At 43.3% G+C, this 22,171-nt stretch overlaps 1 protein-coding gene across 1 annotated transcript; it reads right to left on the bottom strand.

Annotated features, from left to right (window-relative positions):
* Positions 1–171: 171 nt before the first annotated feature.
* Positions 172–21,606, bottom strand: LOC118212918 (growth hormone receptor-like). Its single transcript, XM_035391424.1, has 9 exons — positions 21,288–21,606; positions 14,358–14,456; positions 9,260–9,389; positions 8,385–8,554; positions 7,910–8,088; positions 6,479–6,632; positions 5,787–5,877; positions 5,437–5,506; positions 172–5,115 (listed from the first exon to the last, which is right to left on the bottom strand). Exons 2-9 carry the CDS (start codon positions 14,440–14,442, stop codon positions 4,417–4,419), a joined length of 1,578 nt encoding a protein of 525 aa, XP_035247315.1. The 5' UTR covers positions 14,443–14,456; positions 21,288–21,606; the 3' UTR covers positions 172–4,416.
* Positions 21,607–22,171: the final 565 nt, after the last annotated feature.

Below are 22,171 nucleotides of genomic sequence, written 5' to 3'. Positions count from 1 at the left end.
AGGTCACACCTGAACATTATTAATGTAAATCTTAAGCTTAAAATTAATGTAAAGAAATGACAATGGTTATATCTCACTACTGATACATGAATACAACTCAGTTTATCAGAAGTTTATGAACTGCAAGCTCCATGGATGATTGCAGAAACAAAGATCACACAAAACAAGGAGAAACAGAAAACAACAAAAAATACATTTAATTATTAGATTCCATGTGATCTTTAAACACCACGGAAACAGGGCAGAAGTCAGGAAAGACCCCACAGAGTTTTGGGCAATAGCATGTGTTGATGCATAATTTCACATTGCAAGTGAAAGCCAGAAAGAAACATCGTAAAAATTATGCCCAAGGGGTTGACCCGTTGGGGGTCGTGGTTGGACTGAGGTCCAGATCTAACCTATCTGTAGAGTCACATCCCCACTAACAACATTTGTATCATGAAAGTGACAAATAAAAGCACATGTATTTTCAGTTCCAACATTTTTAAAATAGTAGTATAGCAGTATTATGAAACGTAGCAGCAAAATGCAAGATTTCATAAAATCATACCCTGCTACATATATGGTCTGCATAATTCAATGGCTACCATGGTGTCATTGGGATATACAGCTATGTATAAACACACATTAAAAAAGATTGTTTCTTACTGTCCATGTAAAAGACAACAATGCTTAATGTGTATCTAAGGATTACAACTGCTTGAGTTCTCATATTTTGAGTGAAAAATAAGAAAGAAAAAAAAAGATCTTCATGCATAATCTCCACTGGAATAACAGATGGTTGGCAACTGCCAATTCACAGGCTGTCTATTTAGAAGGACAAAGTTCATGTATTTGCACAAAAACTTGGAGCTGTTCACATGCAACAGTTAAACACTCATGCCTTGCCCGTTAGAAAAATTATGACCAGAAATGACATTTTCTGCATGTTATCTATTTTGGCAAGACCAGTATAAAGGGTTACAGATTCCACCAGCAAGGTTAGTCACAGGCCAAAGCACACATGCAGAAAGCTCTAACACCAGCTGTACTTCAGCAAATTTAAGCATTATATGAACTTCAATTGCACTGTTAAAGTCTGCTAAAATATAAAATACTTTGCTTCAGCATACACTTTATTTCCACATGGGTTCCATATACAACAAAAATATCTACGAAGTACCAGCAGGTAAAAATGACATTTAAAAAAGTAGCTTATTTTTCAATACAAAATTAAGGTTCTACATCTACACAGCACGTTATGCCTGAGAGAAAACATTACACTGCCAGAAAAAAAAGATTTAAATTTACTTAAAAGAAAACTGTAATTACAAATATTGTGATTTTTTAAATACACAGTGTATATTCAGGTATAAATGTAAACCCGAAAGCTTAATAATGAGCAACATTAAAGGCATACTATGCAGGATTTTTACCTTGAAAGTATTATTAAATAACCATGCTAAGGCATATCTATGATGCACTGGCAATCTGTCTTCATGCACCTTCATTGAATTCATACACCTTTACCTGTATTCGTTATTCTAAAATGTGTTTGGGATGTTTCTGGGCATGGATGTCTTTTCTGTGTGGGGAGGGGTGGGTGTAGCTACAGAGCCTGTGGTTTGGGATCAGATTTGTGGTTTGTGCTAGCTCGCTAGCAGTTGTAATGTCCCAGATTGAGCAAAGCAAAAAGAAAAGCAGACAGCAGGACTCATTCGATATAAACTTGCAATTGCTTTTCCTGGGTGGTGTCAGCTGAAGTTCGCCAAGGGGTTGAAAAGCGACATGGAGTTGGCTTGTTTTCCATTGGACATGTAAGTTACATCACCTAGGTATCCAGCTAGGGTGCCACACGTCCGGATTTTTGACCGGAATGTCCGGTTTTCAAATTATTTGTACATGTCCGATTCGTGGTCCCGACCAGACAATTTAATGTTGGCCCGAGTAACTGATGGGAGAAATTTACCAGTAGTTTCTAATGAACCAGTGTGTGAGTGACTCAGTCAGGTACTTGGATTGAGTGGGCGGGATTGTAGATGGAACAGGACCACAGCAAGGCAAAAAAAAAATCCTGCATAGTATGCCTTTGACTTCTGTTAATGTGGTACATTAAGTCATACGTGGTGGTTCACATATACTGTACTTCACATAGCCTATACTGTATCACAAGTTTACTACATTTTAAGACATTTCAATATAAATACCACCACACACAATCTAAAAAAATATAAAACCAGCAGAGGCCATTGCCGGTTTTTCCCTTCTTAGGTATTTTGAAATAAGGCCATTTAGGTCCAATAAGGTCTTTCTTTGGAGAGACAATGACTTGCAGAATTGGTGAGAAGGACACGCTGCAACAGAGCTGAAATGAGGACACTTTTTATTTTGCGTTCATCTCCTGTGAAAAGAACTGACTTCATAGTACATCTCTCGTGGAAATTTAGTGTAGCTTCAATGAAAAAAGTTGGCTTCATGGTGCATCTCCTGTGCAAAGAACCATCCTTATAGTACATCTCTCATGTAGAGAGTTGTCTCCATGGTGTGGTACGGTACATCCTATGTAAAGAACTAAGTTCATTGTGCATCACCCATGTAAAGGCTTGTTATGAACGTGTAGGTAAAAACTGGGCTTAATCAAAAAATAGGAGATAATTAGACTTTTATTTGGTGTATTTTTACTGTATTTATAATTACTTTTGTCACAAAAAATACACTATTTTCACAATGCCTTCCCCCTCAATAATTCATCCAATAGCTTGCACATTTGGATGACTTGAGCTGGTGGGGCTGACACATAACGTACTGTGATATTTCAAAACTGGACACTGCATAACTAACATAGTCGTCAACCGTCAGCAGACAAAAATGTTATCTTATGCTCTCGATACAAAAGCAGAAGCAACAAAAGAAAAAAGTTAGAAACTGAAATCTGTTGACCATTAAAAGTGCTAGCCAGAAGGATGCACCATCTGGACTCTGAGTAAAATTAAAGCTAGAGAGGAACGGCTTCTTACACTGTCAGACAAATCATGGCATCAGCGAGGAGACACTGAAAAGGAAACAGTTTTCCCTATGAGCAAGCAGCTTACATTTTACAGGCGAACTTCCATTTAGCATGCTGTTTATATATCATACACACAAGTTTCTGTTTTCCACACTCTTCTGTAACAGCCATCATAATATGTGGAATAAAGAAATACATACTTTGGGTTTAAAGTTTTGGCACCCTTTACACAGAATCGCACAAATACAAAAATCTGTTTCCCAAGTGGTTAATACTGAATGTGCTATAATTAGATTCAGGCATATCTAAGCCCATCATAACATCCTGAGGGTTAGCTGTAAAACATACATGTTCATCACACACAATTTTGTAAATGCATGTGTGTGTGTTTTGTGGCATTTTGCTAAATACTGTAGTTATGCTAGAGTGGCTGAAAGAACATCCATCTGTATTTTCTCTGAACTCTGGCGACTTCACCTTTGGACCGCTATCTCTACTGATATTCACGTATACACAGGAATAAAAGGCTTTGTAGGAGCGCAATTAAGGCAGGAGTCTTCAGCACACAGCTAAACACCCTTGGGGTGAATCAGCAGCCTAAACCGCACGTCGTGTTCTTTAGAAGTCTCAAGTGGATATGATGTAACCATTTTTACACAAAGCACACACAATCCAAGACTAGCTGCTCCAGGCTCCCTTCGAAAAAGGCCAAGGATACAGGAGTTGATACAAGTAGTTCACTTAGTTTACATCCTTCATAAGTCCAGATTAATCTGTGAATAAGCGTACTACTGCTGAGGCAATTTCAATGCTCGCGTTCGTAACTGCGCAAGCTTATTAGTGTTTTAAGCCAATATCACGGTTCATATGAGAGAATATGCTTTGTACCATTATAATTCAGAAGTCACATTAGTCAGTGGATCAGCTTACTACTGTTGCACTGAGCGGGGTTCACCTCAGTGCGCTTCGGAGTAAACTTTTAATTTTAAACGTGTTGGCGGACTTCAGCATAGCAGCATGTAATGTGACCTTGAGCAGGGCAGTAGGGTGGTGTGTCGCTGGTTGTCACGGAACAGGACGGTGTAGTGTATCACTGACTGCCACGGAACGGGCTGGTGTAGTGTGTCAGTGACTCTCACGGAACAGGGTGCTGTCACTGCCGTGGAACAGGGTGTCGTAGGTGGTGACAGCCTGGGGGTGTCACGGGGTGAATACTGTGCGGCATTCTCAGTAAACATGTGTATCTCCATGAATGTCACATTTAATCAGGCTCGTAGTCAATAACACTGGTAAGCTTTATCCTCCAGTTAAGGTGGCGGGTGTCCCTTTTTGAACTTTTACACGCATTCCCCAAAAAAATGAATTGGGCCTCACGCCCAGAGTTCGCCCGGTAACTCAGACCCCGTGTGCTCGTTACCCCCTGGGGCCAATCACGGTGACATGCTGGCCAGCAGGTCAGGGGTTAGGTAGCCAGCGGGCAGGGGGAGGGGCTTAGTAGGGGCAGGACCTACTTGGGCTGAGCATGCAAGGGGGAGGGGCTTGGTGTGGGCGGGGTCAGGCGGTGCGAGGTTGAGGAGGAGGCTGCGCTGGTCACCGACGTCCTTCACCAGGGTGTAGTCCAAGGTGGGGGCGGGGTTACCGCTAAACCGCCTGGCGTCGTCCTCCGAGGTGTACCCGCCCCCCGCCGGGGTCCCCACCACCAGCTGGAACATCTTCTTCTTCTTCAGCTCCTCTTCCTCCTCCTCCTTCGTTGGGCCCATCCCGGATGCCAGAACCACCACGCCCGCCTGGGTCACCTCTCCCACCTGGGTGTAGAAGTCCCTGCCCGCCCGCGGGGGGGAGAGGAGGCGGGGGGCGGAGAGGGCGGGGCTCGGGAGAGGGGTGTCCGGGTCGGGCAGGTCCGGGTCGCAGCAGCTGGCTCGGCCCGAGTCGTCGTCCCTGAGGGAGGGGTCGTAAGGAGTGGGCGGGGCCGGCTGCAGGAGGCTCTGGGTGTCCCAGTGCTCCTCCCTCTCTCCCATTTCGTCGAAGTCCAGCTCGATGTGCTCCACCCAGGGGTCCTCCAAGGCCACGTCCGGCTTGTACATGTGGTGGCTGTTCAGTATGGAGCTCAGCTGGTCAAATTTGCCTTTCTATTGGGGGAGGGGAGAGGGGGGATGTTACCATAGGAACATACTATTCACAGATACGCTTCACACTGAAAACTTTGAGATCACACGGTACTTTATATTGTCATATTTGGTCTTACACGTGGAGTGACATATTTCATATTCACATACCTGTTTACATACTTATGACTTTCTCTCTGCCTATGACTAAAGCAGTATGTTCAGCAGCCAGATTGTGTTTAACTGGTGTTCAGTGGTCAGATTGTGTTTAACTGGTGTTCAGTGGTCAGACTGTGTTTAAACGGTATGTTCAGTGGTCATGTTGTGGTTCAGCAGGAAAAGTACCTTCAGCAGCTCTGAGTCAATCCCTTTGATTTTGGGGGCGGGTACAGGGGGCAGGAAAATCACCATCAGCCTGGCAAGAAGGGAGGAGTTATAGAGGATAAGACACCCAGTGAGACCAGCACTGGCCAATGAGAATGCACCACTCTGACACCAGTACTGGCAAATGACAATGCACCACTGTGAGACCAGTGCTGTCCAATGAAAAAGCACCACTGTGAGACCAACGCTGGCCAGTGAGAAAGACTGAATCTGTAGGTGCTCACTGAATTAATTTAACCCCAGTGCCTACCAGTGCTACTGCTACTGCTACTAGTGCCACTATGCCACTAGTGTAAGCAGTTAACACCTACCTCTGCTGTTGAGAGTAGATGATCAGCAGGAGCAGGGCTCCAACCCCCACCGTTCCAAAAATGAGGAGGACCACTACAGGAATCTTCGACTCTGAAAAACAGAACAGGTTTTTCAACTGTTTAAGTATTCCTAGGGCTGCAAGCTAAACTACAGCACATTTAATTGTTATGGGCAGTGACTGTGCGGAACATTACTGATAATGTACCACATTCAAAACATGTTACACATATAAGTGTAAATTTTGAATTTGAAACTTTTTGGATGAAAACAATTTGCCATAGTGGAATTCCACTGTTACCGTTTACGGTAAGTTTATTAATCCACCCTGTATTTCACACCAGCGGCGGTATTACAAAGCATCTGAGGGGCGCCACAGAAAAAAAAGGCTCACATAGTAACAAGTCTGTCCGGACAACTGACTGACTCTTTGAATGAAAAAAACAAATGCACCCTCTGCTCTACATTAGTGTCATGTGGCCACAGAGTACCCAATAACTTAGCCTCTCAGAGGGGGGGTATTTTGGCTGTGCTTTTTTTATGTCCTTTGGTGTGAAAAGTGCTTCACACACAGACAGCATGAAACATATATGGTTACACAGATACCACACACAGACACACTCACACAAACACACACACACACACACACACACACACACACACACCTTTCCCCCTACTGCCGGACCGTACTCACCTTTAGTGTGTATCCTTGGGAGGGAAATGAAGATGGGCTCGCTGAATTCGCCGGCATTGACGAACGACAGCATCTTGCACCGGACCCTCGCCTCGTACTCAGTGTTGACGCGCAGGCCGTATAGCGAATGAGACGAGCTCTTCTCCCAGTCCAGCTGCAGGAGAGAACCGGAAAAATCAGCGCACCGCGGAAATCACGCATTTACAAAAAAATCACCCGCACCGCGTGCCGAAACCGAGCCAACTCAACCACCGCTTCGCACAACACACGCAAAATAATCGCTACGCAACACGCGCTTAAACTAATCCAACTAAACCAGCACATAGCACAACACATGCAAAATTATTACTATACAACACGCGCTTAAACTAAGCAAACAGTGCACACAAAATCATCTCTACACACATATGCTTTTATGTTTTTAACACACATAAAAGCATTACGCAACATAAAATCATCACTCTGTACAACACACGTAAAAACATCACGCAACACGTAAAATCATCACTCTACACACCTCACACAAAAACATTACGCAAAAAGTAAAGTCATCACTCTACACAAAACACATAAAAAACACTACCAGCATTTCCAAACTATTTTCCTTCCACGGCACACTATCCAAATTTCAAGAATTTCATGACACACGCACTCTCAAATGCGAGCGACTTACTGACGTCGATGTGACATTTCAACAGCAGGCCTAAGTGTTCTTTCAGGGTTTTAATTCAGCGGTCTCCATTTTAATGACATTTACCTTTGGTTTTGTGAATGGGTTTTTTGTTCATTAAAATGTTTTAAATTCATTTGAACTTTCACATTTTTTTTAAAAGCATTTTTCACACGGCACATCTGACCCCCGCCTGGCGGCATGCCACAGTGCTGGTATCGCTAAGTGCTGAATTTAGCACTTAGCTTCACTGAATTTAGCACTTAGCTTTACAGAATTTGCACTTAGCTTCACTTAGCTTCACTGAATTTAGCACTTAGCTTTACTGAATTTAGCACTTAGCTTCACTGAATTTAGCACTTAGCTTCACTGAATTTAGCACTTAGCTTTACTGAATTTAGCACTTAGCTTCGCTGAATTTAGCACTTAGCTTTACAGAATTTAGCACTTAGCTTCACTTAGCTTCACTGAATTTAGCACTTAGCTTTACTGAATTTAGCACTTAGCTTCACTGAATTTAGCACTTAGCTTCACTGAATTTAGCACTTAGCTTTACTGAATTTAGCACTTAGCTTCGCTGAATTTAGCACTTAGCTTTACAGAATTTAGCACTTAGCTTCACTGAATTTAGCACTTAGCTTTACTGAATTTAGCACTCAGCTTCACTGAATTTAGCACTTAGCTTCACTGAATTTAGCACTTAGCTTCACTGAATTTAGCACTTAGTTTCACTGAAGGTGCTGGAGACTGGTAGCACTCACCGTGTTCCAGTGCGGGCTAGTCTTCTCGCGGTACTGCACCTCGTACACCAGGGTCATCCACCCCTTCTCCACGTCAGCCGAGGATGGCGGCTTCCAGTGTACCACGGCGTCGAAGTGCAACGCGGACTGGCTGACATTCAGGAGGGTCCAATTCAGGCCCACGGGGGGGTCCGGGTGCACTGAGGCGCAAAGCATCGACGACGCATACATGTCAATCACTTTTAAATCATAAAACGAGAAGCAGTTTACAGCTAAATCAATCACAATTAAATAAATCACTCTGATAAATGAGTTAGTTTTTCCTGGAGGCTGAAGTGCCCGATGTGGAAGGAGCCAAAATCAAATCGTGAAGTGTTCTGCACTATCTTACGCAGAACTTTCCGGAACCACACATTCTTAACCGCTGTCCTCCACCTACACGGAGGCCAATGTGCCTCGGGGTAAACGGAGATGTGTGCAGGGCCCGGGGGCTCACCTATGTTCTCCACGCTTAAGCATGTGTTGTCATACGTGACGCCTCTGTCCTTCGAGACCAGCTGGAGGCAGTATGTCGTCCAGATGGAGGTGTGGGTCTTGTTGAAGAAGCACTCGCTCTCCACGGACCAGCTGTACTGCGGGCATTCCTGCCAGACTTTGGGCGATCCACTGCGGAGAACAGTCAGGAGGAAACGTCATCTCCACTGGTCTCAGAACTAAAGATCATCTCCACTGGTCTCAGAACTAAAGATCATCTCCACTAGTCTCAGAACTAAAGATCATCTCCACTAGTCTCAGAACTAAAGATCATCTCCACCGGTCTCAGGGGTATACATCATCTCCACTGGTGTCAGGGGTAAACATCATCTCCACTGGTGTCAGAACTAAACGTCATCTCAACTGGTCACTAAACTAAAGATCATCTCCACTGGTCTCAGAACTGAACATCATCTCCACTGGTCTCAGAACTGAACATCATCTCCACTGGTGTCAGAACTGAACATCATCTCCACTGGTGTCAGAACTAAACATCATCTCTACTGGTCTCAGAACTAAAGATCATCTCCACTGGTCTCAGAACTAAAGATCATCTCCACTGGTGTCAGAACTAAAGATCATCTTCACTGGTCTCAGAACTAAAGATCATCTCCACCGGTGTCAGAACAAAAGATCATCTCCACTAGTGTCAGAACTAAAGATCATCTCCACTGGTGTCAGAACTAATGACCTAGGAAATGATTCTAGCAATAGCAGCTAATGTGGGCCACTAATATGAACTACCAATAGGAGTTAATGTAGGTCTCTCAGTCCACACTGCATATTCATTCCCTCTGGTAAACCCTGTGCTTCCTCCAGTGCTGCCTGCTCTCTTACTTCTTCAGGAAGAACACCCTCAGGGCTCCAGGCTCTGATAGGTTCTGGAAATTTCCTGCAGTCCACCAACAGCGGAATGTCTCCATCTCCCGGGAGACACAGCTGGTGAAGTGGGGACCTCCAGGGGGCGCTGAGACGGGGAGAGCAAGAGGAAGAGAAGAAGAGTGGGAGGAAGAGAGGGAGAGGGGGAGGAAGACAGGGAGAGGGGGAGGAAGAGAGGGAGAGGAGGAGGAAGAGAGGGCAAGTGGGAGGAAGAGAAGGAGAGAGGGAGGAAGACAGGGAGACGGTCAGACGGTCGTTACAGCCCGGTGAGAGTGGAGACAAAACTTCCGTTCGGCATCAGCGGGGAGGTGCGCCTGCTAACATGGCCGCCGACCGCGGTCCACTCACAGAGTAAAACGCAAACCAGAGACCCTCCCTCGCATCTGCTTTCCATATAAACTCACGCGGCCGTAAATTTGACAGAGCTGCGTGTTTCTCCTTCGCTCGGTTACACAACAGAAATCACATCTGGTGAAGTGGGGACCTTTAGAGGGCGCTCAGAGAAGACGGGCCAGAAACTACAAATCCAGCCAGCTGTGATATTCCTTTCTGCAGAAAACACCCAATGACAGAATGGAGAGGATTCCCCTCTGCAGAAAACAGCCAATGACAGAACAGAGACGCTTTCTCTCTGAGGAAAACAGCCAATGACAGTCTGCAGAGGCTAAATGCAGTAGCGGCTTTCTGCTTCCCGCCGACTCTGTCCTGTCAGGACAGCTATTAGGATTCTTTTTGTTCTCAGAATTACTATTATAAAAACAGCAAACTGGTGGTAAGGTTACTGCAGACCTGCTGGTTGAGTTACTATCACAACGTTATGCTCCCTACAGGTTTGCTGTTCGGAAGAGCGTATTCCGTTTCCCATAACAAACCCCGCTGTGGAACTACGTTTTGTACCCATAATGCACTAGCGCACAGATGTGTGCACAGATCCTGTGCCCGACCCTGAGCCCCAGCTGCCTGTGTGTTTCCCGTATGTGACTGTGCAATCGGAGGGAGCTCAAGTCACCGTGGAGACAGCTCCCAGCCTCCCTGATCTGCAAGTCACAGCCTCTCTCTGAGAAAACACTTATTTACACAGATTTCAAACCAGTTTATACATTCGCTTATGTGGAAACAATGGGGGGAAAATCGACAGCTCAAAGGGGGACTTTTGCTCCAGAGGGGCAAATGACCAGGTGCTTCACCAACAGAAGGACCATATGTGTGCAAGCGCCAGGCTGGGAAGAAGAAAGGACTGAACCTTTTTACACCACCTTTCTCCCTCTTCCATTGAAGCATTCACTGCACCCCAGCAACACTACAGTGGTGTGAAGGCAACTAAATTGTTACAAAACTTCAGCACTTGTTTAGAAAGATGGAAATTGCACTCTGCGGCTCACCTTCTGTGCTTGGCCCCCGACATTGCTGCTTGCAGCTACACTTATGGTTGTTAACATTGTTGTTGTTGTTATTATAGCCAATAAAAATAAACAAAGCATCATCATTTCACTGCTGCTGTTGCTACTACTACTACTACTACTACTACTAATACTACTACTACTACTACTACTACTAATAATAATAATAATATTCATAATAAATAATAATGCAGTGGGATATCATGACATTAATACTGTAGTCTGATCATAAGCACAGAGCAGCATGCTTTCAGAGTTGGTATCAGAAACACTTGAGAGTGATCTACTTAGAGGTTGAAGTCCAGGGCAGGTTAAAAATAGCCTGGAACAGGTGCTACTGTCCCTGGAACTGTGCTTCTGAGAGCCTAAGGTTCTGATTATAAAACCAATAAATCAGTCTCTCTCTTTCTCTCTCTCTCTCTCTCGCTCGCTCGCTCTCTCTCTCTCCATCTCTCTCTTTCTCTCTCTCTCTCTCTCTCTCTCTCTCGCTCGCTCGCTCTCTCAATTGAACTGAATTAAATTCAAAATGCTTTATTGGCATGACATATTTCAGTATATGTACTGCCAAAGCTTCACAAAACACATTGCAATGTACATTAACTACAGTGCAATGTCATGAATTATAAACAAACAAACACATGCAACTATGTAAACCAATAATTATTCGATGCAGAATAATATTTAAACAACAAATGGCAATTCATCACAATTTATTATTTTATAAGGGTCACAACTGTCACTCAGGTTGTGGCAGGTAGATATATATTGTGCGACCAAATTTTGGGAGCACCTTTCCACTCCCAGGAGAATTAGAATTTTCTATGATTCAGGTAGGTTTGAGACGTTTGGGAATTTTGTCATGAATTTGGGGAAAAAATGTTCACTAATTTATTCATACTTCTCACATTTAATGAGGAAGTGCAGCTCTGTCTCTACCTGCTCTTCGTTGCAGCGGGAGCACAGCCTCTCCTGCCTGGGCAGCCAGGTCTGCCTGAGTCGACCGATCTTTATCACCAGGCTGTGCTCGCCGAATGTGTACTCGGTCAATGTTTTCCTTAGCTAGTGGTTTTTCGCCGTGGTCAGATAGTCTGCCACAGTGCACTCTCGGTTAAGTGCTGACGTGCCAATTTGCTCAGATTTTCTGTTTCAGCTTCCCAATGGGTAATGTCATTTTGTTTTTGATGTGTTATGGTTTGGTTGGTCCTAACTGGAGTAACTGGAATGGGGCTGTCCTGAAGCTGGATGGTGTTAGAGGGGGTTCAAGGCGTCCTAATGGCATGAGTGGGGGGTCACCATTTTATAGGCACTTCCAGAATTTACTGGGTCTTTTTTGGAAGTTAACAAGTCGCAGATATTGGCCTAATTCTGCCCTGCATGCATTGGTGGTTCTCCCTGCACATGGAGGATATTTTTTACAGAACTCTGTATGCAGGATTTCAGCTGGGTGTTTACCCCAGTTAGAAAAATCTTGCTTTGTAAGCGGACCGCACACTTCGCTGCCATATAGTGCAATTGGTTCAATTGTTGATTTAAATATTTTGAGCCAAATCCTAATTGGTATATCAATTTTAAATTGTTTTGTTGTGGCATAAAATGGCCTGCATGCTATCTCCTTCAGTTCATTCCAGGTTGAAGCTCCCTGTTGAGCTAATCTTTAAACCTAGGCTATGTGTAATTTATGGCGTGAGCTATAGGCCTACTTGTTTTCCCCAGTGTAAAATTGCATCTGATTTCCTGAGATCTGAATCTTTTCTGGAAAATCACTATTTTTGTCTTTTTTTTATTTGCAGCAAGGGCCCAGGTCTCCAAAGAGTCTAGATTCCGCAGCATCCCCTGTTTGGAAGATGACTGTGTAGAACTAGACCATCTGCACAGAGCAAAAAATTAGATTTCTTTGTCCGGTAATGTGAGACCAGGGGAAGTTGGTTTTTCCAAAGTTGTAGCCAGTTCATTAATATAAATGTTAAAAAGTGAGGCCTGTCTCACTCCATGCCCCTGACTGAAGAATCTGCTTTGTTTTTTCCAATCTTAATTGCACATTTAGTGCCTGTATACATTGATTTAATAACATTATACGTTATTAAATTAGTAGCATTATAATAATTATAAATAATCTCTCTCTCTCTCTCTCTCAATAATAATCGATTCTCTCAGGACTTGTTTGGACTTCGCTTTCTATGAGTTAAAAAATAACCCCCAAATGTAGGATAAAATAGTGGTCGACAGAAGTTGCCCTATGTTGTGTGACTGGAATCGTGAGGTTAAAGAAAGGCAATAACTTTTCTACTCCCCCTCTTCCCCACTGAGCCCTCTGTGTTCTAGATAGCATGCTAAAATATCCCTGCACTAGATTACACACTAACACCTCTGTGCACTACAGATTACACACTAAAACCTCTGTGTACTGCAGATTACACACTCAGCCCTATGTACTACAGACTACACACTGAGCCCTCTGTGTACTACAGATTACACACTCAGCCCTGTGTACTACAGTTTACACACTCAGCCCTGTGTGTACTACAGATTACACACTCAGCCCTGTGTGTACTACAGATTACACACTCAGCCCGGTGTGTACTACAGATTACACACTGAGCCCTCTGTGTGCTACAGATTACACACTAAAATCTCTGTGCACTACAGACTACACACTGAGCCCTCTGTGTGCTACAGATTACACACTAAAATCTCTGTGCACTACAGACTACACACTGAGCTCTCTGAGATTCTACAGATTATACACTAAAATCTGCCCACGATTACACACCGAGTCCTCTGTGTACTACAGTTTACACACTAAAACCTATGTTTACTAGAGATTACACACTCCCTCTGCGCACTGAGTACTCTGTGTACCGACTCAGTTTATCAGTGGACTTTCAGTCATCGGGAATGCTGGACGCTGGCTTGGTGCCAACCCAAGCGCAGGCCGAGGAGGTCACCGACCTCCGGAGCCCACGTGTAGACTAAGAGCTCGACCTGAGCCATAAATCTAAGCGCAGATTTCCATGGGCCAGTGCCAGGAACACTGGGAACGCTGTTCGGCACTGTGGGAGCACCGCAGCGGTTCTCATACGGAAACGTGCCCGACCCACTTTCCCCAGGCCGAGACTAATTCGGAAAGCGTTCTGCTGTTCGTGGTTTCAGAACAGCCTACAAAAGAGACCGACCCTGTCACTTTAAAACCGGCTTGGTTTGTTCTATATTAAAATACAGTGAACCAGACCCCGTAATCACTCTGGTATGTATTTAAGTCTCATTCCAAGAATGTATTTCTTAATTTGAGGAATTTTGTTGTGTTTGTCCTTGTGTGCTTGTTTTGCAGAAACCGAGACATAATGTGCTCAGCTCTGCTTTGCTCTGAATCTTCAGCCAGTATTTAAAATGCTATTCTTTCAACGGCAAACAGCTCCAATTTAACTTGGAGCACAATCAATGCAAATCGACTTTTTAAACAAAATAGAATTCTTAAATAGAGAAGAGGCCTCGGTGTGCTTAGTAGAAGGTTGTTATATGTGCAGTGGATATACGCAGCTCTACGTGTTTCCAGGAATTAACAATGTCACACACTCAAAACCAAATTGTGACTGAACTCCCAGCACCACAAAGCGCATGCAAAGCAGGATGGTAATTGTTGTTTTTTTAGGGGTTACCTTGTGATGTGGTCGGTGGAGCGGTTGAGGCCAGCGATCCGACCCCTGTCACCAGGGCAAGGACCAGGAGGAGGACAATAGCCATGGTAATGCTGGCCCCTGCGTGAAGGAAACAGGAGAGATGTTGACATAGCAGCCACAGTGACCCTGCTCTACTGCTGTACTTCACCGCTATGACATCTAAGTGACCCTTCTCTTCTGGAGTACTTCACTGCTATGACCTCACAATGACCATTCTCTTCTGGAGTACTTCACTGCTATGACCTCACAATGACCATTCTCTTCTGGAGTACTTCACTGTTATGACCTCACAATGAAACTTCTCTTCTGGAGTGTACTTCACTGCAATGACCTCATAATCCTCCTCTCTATAGGGTGTTACAGTGATGATGTCTTTTTGTAGGCCAACCCAAAAGTTTCTTCCGCCATGGGTTTCCTTGGCAGATTTCCAATGCTTTTTTTCCCGTAAGGATTTCATTTTCTCGTTTTCTGGAGAAAATAATGTCTGTGCTTAACGTAAACCTAAGCGGGTTTCACGTTTTGTTCTACGAGATAATTTACACCCATTAATATCGCAACCATGAATTCAGAAGTCATTATGTGCTTTAAAAAAGTATGTTGCTAATAAGATGCTAAAATGAAAATACAATGGTTGTTGCCTGCTGGTGGGCTAGTATATAAACTTAAGTGGTGGTTTGACGGAAAGCGACCATTGTTGTAGTTTCAATATAGAAACTTGTTATCAACTTGAAACACATAACAGCTTCGAAATTCACAGTTGAGATACCAATAGCTAGGTGTAATTTATGTCATAGAACAAAACATGAAATGCTATGTTAGCTATGTTAACTGCGCAGCATATTTTCTGCAGAAATCAAAATGGAATTCTGTCAAGGGCTCGAAAATCGGAACTCAAACTGTGGCACTTCCCTGCAGTACATCACTCTTCCAATTAAGAACTCCCAGTGCCCCTCTAAAAGCTAAGCAGCCATTGTTTTACTACTAGGCTATATCAAACAATAAATAATCATAATAATGATATCACTGCTACTACTACCGCTATGACTACTCCTACTCTCACCAGCACGATTATTACGGTAATAACATTTAACAACAACTTCCGAGTTGGCAGTGAATTCAGGCCTCTGTACAAAACACAACGAACGATGACAGTTTAACTGTGACACGACGGTGTCGTCCGGGCGTCGTATGGGGAGGCCAGGCCTGAACCCCGTGTAACCAGGGAGCTCTGGTGGAGCGGGGTTTAAAAATAGAGGAGCGCGAGACATTCCTGCTGTAGCTTACGGGGGTGGGGGTGGGGGTGGGGGGGGGGGGGTGTTTCGCTCTTTCAGCAGGCTCATTAAGGGTAAACACAAAGGCCACCACCGCGCACGGTGGCCATCGTGGCTCAAAGGACGCGGAACAGAGTCCGCATCAGAACAAAGCAAATAAAGCGAGTTCAAGGAACGAACCATTCCCGTCCCACTGCAGGTTGGGCAACGCCTACTCCCAGGGGCCTCGCTTGCCGCTAACCCCTCTACATAAATGAACGCATAAATAAATAAATTAATAAATAATGGTTTCTACTATGTTCCACAGAACGGGCTCTGCAAGCCTCTGCTCCATGTGGGAAACAGTTACCGGGATTTTAGCATTCTCATAAACAAGCCAATTTCCTTTAAAAAAAAGTGGGTTAAAGTACAGGGCCAAAGCAGGGGAAGCATTTCACAACCTCTCCCCCCCCCCCCCCCCCCCCCGCACCCCCCTCCTCTCTATCTCTCTCACACACACGCACACAGTTACAGTTAAGAACTTGGTGCTGCAGAATGTCTCACAGTTAGAACTCAGATCTCTGTGCCGTAGAATTTCTCACAGTTAGACCTCAGATCTCTGTGCTGCAGAATGTCTCAGTTAGAGCACAGATCTCTGTGCTGTACAATGTCTCACAGTTACAGTTAAGAACAAAGTGCTGTAGAATGTCTCACAGTTACAGTTAAGAACTCGGTGCTGTAGAATATCTCACAGTTAGACCTCAGATCTCTGTGTTGTAGAATGTCTCACAGTTAGAGTTCAGATCTCTGTGTTGTAGAATGTCTCACAGTTAGACCTCAGATCACTGTGCTGTAGAATGTCTCAGTTACAGTTCAGATCTCTGTGCTGTAGAATGTTTCACAGTTAGAGTTCAGATCTCTGTGTTGTAGAATGTCTCGCAGTTAGACCTCAGATCTCTGTGCTGCAGAACACGTGCACTGTAGGATGTAATCAGTAAAATGTGATGTTTGTTTGTGAGAGCTCATTCAGTTCAGTCTAATCAGATAATTTTATATTTGCGTAAGACTAGGACCACTATTTCTAAAACAAACAACCTCTAGAGTTGGCAATGTCAAGGGCAGTGAGGAAATTTTTTATGTTCTAACTCCTTCATTCAAAAATATCAACGACAAAGCAAGGCTTTTATGAAGAAAACACACTTCACAGAACACAAAATGGGATGTGATTATTCTGTGGAGTTTAGAATGTCATTCTTCCTAAGCGTGTATCCTAAATATGGAGTACTTCTGTGGCAAGGCAAGTTATAAGCCTCAATCCTAGATTCAGCAATTCATTAGGGATATCATTTCATTTTTAAACGGTCCAGCTGGGTTCCCTGTAAGGTGTTCAGACAGTGCTGTATTATATAGCACTTTCACAATTTCAACAGGAATAAAACTAAAAAATGTTTTTAAAATATTCTGGGACTGAAAAAAAAAACTTTTTTTTAAAATGTCTTACATGTGGTACCCCGGTTGCCAAATGCGAAACAAAATGCTATTATTTTATCACAGATTTTTCCCCACATTTAACCAAAATACCCCCTTTTTTTCACATTTAATGACACAAATGTCAATTTTCCCACATTTATGAATTGTTTGAAATGACACATGGAAATTTTTAATCCGAAAAATACATATAGTCAGTCCCTAAGGGCAACAACCCAGTTTTTGTTGTTTTGGCTTGGCACTGAAGCACACTAGATTTTAACTGAAACAATGAATAAGAGGTTAAATTACTGTAATTTAAGGGTATATATATCGCCCACTTTAGGGGACCAAAAGTAATGGGAAAAGTAATTGTATTTTGTACTTGGTTGTAATTTCTTTTCCTGAAGTCTGTGACCCACTGACATCAACAGACGCTGGGTATCTTTCCTGGTGATGCTCTGCCGGGCTTGGACTGCAGCCATCTTCATTTTCTGTTTTTTTTTTGGGGGGGATTTTTGCCTTCAGACTTGTCTTCAGCAAATGAAACGCATGTTCAGTTTCATGCAGGTGATTGACTTGGCCAGTCCAACTTTTAGCCTTCAAAAAGTCCTTGGTTGCTTTAGCAGGGTGTTTGGGGTCATTGTCCTGCTGCAAGGTGAAGCGCCGTCCAATGAGTTTTGAGGCATTTGGTTGGATCTGACCAGACATTTCTCTAAACGTCAGAATTCATCCTGTTGCTGCCGTCAGCACTTGCTTGCATCATCGATATAGACGGGTCAGCCAGTTCCAGCAGCAGCCCTACATGCCCAAGCCATAACACTACCATTTTTCAAAGGTTTTTCTCTTTCCGTCATTTTAGTATAGGTTCATACTCATCTGTCCATAACAGTCTGCTCCTGAACTCTCATTTTTAGCTAACTCTAGCTTGGCCATTCTGTTTCTTGAGGCTTGCCAATGGTATACGTCTTGCTGTGAACCCTCTGAGGTTATGCTGGTGTTGACACTTATTTGGTCCTCATGTTGAGAGACAAGAGCGACAAACTCCAAATGCATATTCAACACCTGGAATTTAACTCTAGTCCTTTTGGAGTTTGACAGAGAAAGCTTTTCTTTATTTATTTATTTTTCATGTTTTCCATTTTGTTGTAACTAGCACCGCATTGCTAGAGAGACACGTGCGTGCACATTTTCTTAATATTTAAATGTTTCATACATTTAGTAAATGTTTTATACATTTAGCAGGTGTGGGCAGTGGTGTGTGTGTGTGTGTGTGTGCATGTGTGTGTATCTGTATGTGCGTGTGCGTGTGTGTGTGTGTGTGCGTGGGCGACAACATACTTTCTAAAAAATTCACTGTGGTAATTAATTAAAAGAGCATGCTCCTCGGTGCTCACAGAGCTCAGGGAAAAGACGGGTGACATAAAGAAATGATGGTAAATCTAGTTCCGTACACTCTGTGTACCGGTAACCGAAGCACCCGTGGCTGCCTCCAAGGGCTGGATGCTCGGCTCTTACGAAGCCTTGCTTGTATTAGTGGTACTGCTGCTACAGCACACATCTTATGAAGCCTCGCCTGTATTAGTGGTACTGCTGCTACAGCAAACATCTCACCATCACTACTACTTTCATCCATTTTCACTATATTGACCTAGATATTTTCCAGATGAGAACGGCAAACAACAAGGTAGTAACTGTAAACAAGGAAGTGGATAGATTTGTTGCCATGGTAACCACAAGCATCATCTCATATCATTGCATTGATGTGAATGGGTCAGCTTTATAATGTTGCAAACATAGTTTTGCAAAGAGTGTCACCAGGTGCAGCTTGTCGCATTGCAAATCTTTGATCTGAACGAGCCTTTAATTTGCATGGAATGTAAAGCAGTCTTGGTAAATGGTAAATAGACCGCATTTATATAGCGCTTTTATCCAAAGCGCTTTACAATTGATGCCTCTCATTCACCCATTCACACACACTCACACACCAACGGTGAAAGGCTGCCATGCAAGGTACCAATCGGCTCATTGGGAGCAATTAAGGGATAGGTGTCTTGCTCAGGGACACTTCGACACGCCCAGGGCGGGGGATCGAACCGGCAACCCTCCGACTGCCAGACAACCTCTCTCACCTCCTGAGCTATGTCACCCCAGTCTTCAGGGAAAAAGAATACTGTGGTACGGTGAACACAATAACCAGACGTGACATCCAAGCAATCAACAGGAACAACAATCTCTTGGATGGATTAATTATGATATAAAGTTGCACTTTGTGGACAAAATAGCAATCGGCGAGCTGGATTATTCTCTTGAAATCCTATGATTGTATGCTACAGTAAAGCAGAGTTCCGTTGCACATACGAGTTTTCATTTGGGACCGCATTTGCACCGTTTGCACTGAGGTAAACTAGAAACTGTTGACGGGGGGAAATAAAAAACCAAACACAAAAAAAGAATTGTTGGGCAGTGGAAAATCTATTTGGGCAGGCTGCCCAAATAAAATGAATGTATGGAAAGCACCGTAGCTAAAAATTTAGTCAAGTCTTCCATGCATTTACTGAATTTTTTAGACATTTAGGTAAATGTTTAATACTTTTAGCTATCCACTGAGACAAAAAACATGGATTCGTTGTTCTTGGCTCTCTTGTAAATGTCCATTGGACATCCACATTCTCCAATGTCTTTTAACTCACTGCAACTCCCAATTAGGAATGAGGTGTAAGAACATAGCCTACAAAGCTAATGTCTGTTAAACTTTCACCCTGCTCTGGGGACATCCCACAGACAACGCGGTGACGTTCGATGGACGCAACTTTGCTCAGTGGGTAAATATTAAGCTAAATGGTTCATACATTTAGTTAAATGTTCATATGTTTAGCTAAATGATTATACGTTTAGCTAAACATTACAAGCCACAGAATAATATAATATTTAGCTTATTTTGGGACAACGCATTTAATGTTTACACCTGCCACTTCAAATATCACAAATATACAAAGACATTTTTCTGTCAAACGTGAAAAAGGATATATTTGTAAAATGAGGGGAACATGCATGGTAAAAATTAGCATTTCATGTCACATTTATTACCCCATATGGTACTCCCAACAAGGGTGTCATTACTTACATATGAAAAAGACCTGCAACTCTACCTTAACTGTAACCCTAGGGCACACATTAAGGGGTTACAGCTAAAGGGTTACAGTTACAAGATGCTGTTCCGACTTGTTCCCTTAATTATTTAACAAGCTTTATTATATTCTTGATATAACAGCTGTATAAGCGCCAGGCACAGCCACAGGCAGCAAGTGTATCCTAAGGATTTTACTGTGCTGAAGTACAGTAGTACACCAGCGTAGTCTATACAGCTGTCTGAAAACTATGGTAGCTAACTGCCAGGAACAAAAACGACCACGCAGACATATCCTCCAGGACCAGAGTTGTGTACCCCTGCTCTACTCATATCAATGCGTTGACATTAATCTAGATTAATGTTGATATGAACGTTGTGACAACAGAAAGAAAAGCCGATTGTGTTTGTATTTGTTTACCAGTAGCCTAGTATTTATTTTTTTCAATTAAGCCCCCACGTTTTTGGTCAAATTAACCATTAGGTAACGTTAGATTTTTGAAGTTCCCAAACGAGCAAACATCAGTTTTACAATGGGAAACATCTGCATACCGCTAATTGTAAATAATGCCACAGTAGGGTACACGTTAATGTACGTCTGCTACGTCTAATACGTGCTTTGCATTAATATTTCTGCAGTTTCGTCAATCAACCCGAGCATATCCGATAAGCCGTTTAATTTGTGCAGTAACCTGCCGTACCTCAATCGATAATCGCCAGCTCGATTATCAGAAAGCATTTCCGAAGAAATAAACTGGATAACGTTAGGTTTTCACACTACACCTTACAGTCATGCTCTTTTCTTACATCATCATATCTGGAAATCGACATCTCTCACAATTCTAAACCAGCTACCCAAAATCAGGGACCCCCGACTACTACAGATATAAGTGCTCCTTGTTTTTTTCTGGTTCTGATAAAGCATTTGTACCTAACTGGCATTTTTCTTTTCCAGACCCCTGTACTCAAATCAAAACCAAAAATCCAACGTGAGGATCATTCACATGTGGCTAAAATTCTTTAAAAACATGCGAATCAGACAAGCACGTGTGAAAAACTTACCTGATCAATCACGAAGTAGCGAAACGCCGAACTTGCGGACAAGTTCACACACTCGCCGTGGAACTGCCAACACCCTTGCACAGAGCTAACTACACACTGACAGCAAAATGTTGAGGGCGGTACTCATGGGAAAGAAGTTTAATTTCGAAACACCTTCATGAAAAAACGCTCCATTTTGTAATAGATCCTCAGCTTCTTGGTTTTTCCTGCAAATAAATGAATGTCTAGCGCTCCATAAATACTACATTCGACGTGTTTTCTTTGCTTCAATGAGACAAGTCTCAGAGTGTTCATCAGGTCCACTCTTCAATTGTTTAAAACTGCGCCCTCTGCCGCTGAACTTTCGAAAACACATCTTCACTTAAATTCAATGCCAGCTTTATGTTTGAGCTGAATTACATGAACGTCACGGTTTGAGCTCCCCGTTGCCACAGCCGACATTTGACAGAACGAATGAATGCCATCATTTTTTCCAGCAGCCACACTGTTCTAATCGTTTTAATCTGCTGGAGCCAAGGGTTCACATGTGCTGCGTTCATATCAGTGTGTGCATGTGTGTTGGATGGGAGACCACCTTAGAAATGAATTGCTGTTTGAAGTAGTGTTGGTTTGCCAACAGAGTGTGGTAAGCTCTTGTGGAATAAATACAATCCCAAACTCAGGTACAGCCACGGGAAAAGTCCCGACTCGCTGTGGCCATTACAAGACTGCATTGTGTCAAGTGTCCTATTCAATTTCCCACAAAATTAACGCAGTAATGCAGTTAGCTCGCCTCTTGTGCTTGTTTGGGGAAAAGCTGGTTACTGATTTAAGATGAAACCAAAAACCAGCAGACTCTGCAGCTCTCAGAGACCACTGTTGCCAACTTCTTGGTTTGGAGAACA

This window comes from Anguilla anguilla, chromosome 14, assembly GCF_013347855.1.
Source record: "Anguilla anguilla isolate fAngAng1 chromosome 14, fAngAng1.pri, whole genome shotgun sequence".
Taxonomy (NCBI): Eukaryota; Metazoa; Chordata; class Actinopteri; order Anguilliformes; family Anguillidae; genus Anguilla; species Anguilla anguilla.
This window is presented reverse-complemented; position numbering and strand designations above follow the sequence as displayed.

Bases quoted from the DNA above. Each gene is read 5' to 3' on its own strand.
- LOC118212918 (XM_035391424.1), bottom strand. From the start codon at position 14,442: ATGGCTATTGTCCTCCTCCTGGTCCTTGCCCTGGTGACAGGGGTCGGA. The intron at 9,390-14,357 runs GTAACCCCTAAA...TCCCCGTCTCAG, and splicing joins TCCACCGACCACATCACAAG to CGCCCCCTGGAGGTCCCCAC. The intron at 8,555-9,259 runs GTAAGAGAGCAG...TGTTCTCCGCAG, and splicing joins AGGGTGTTCTTCCTGAAGAA to TGGATCGCCCAAAGTCTGGC.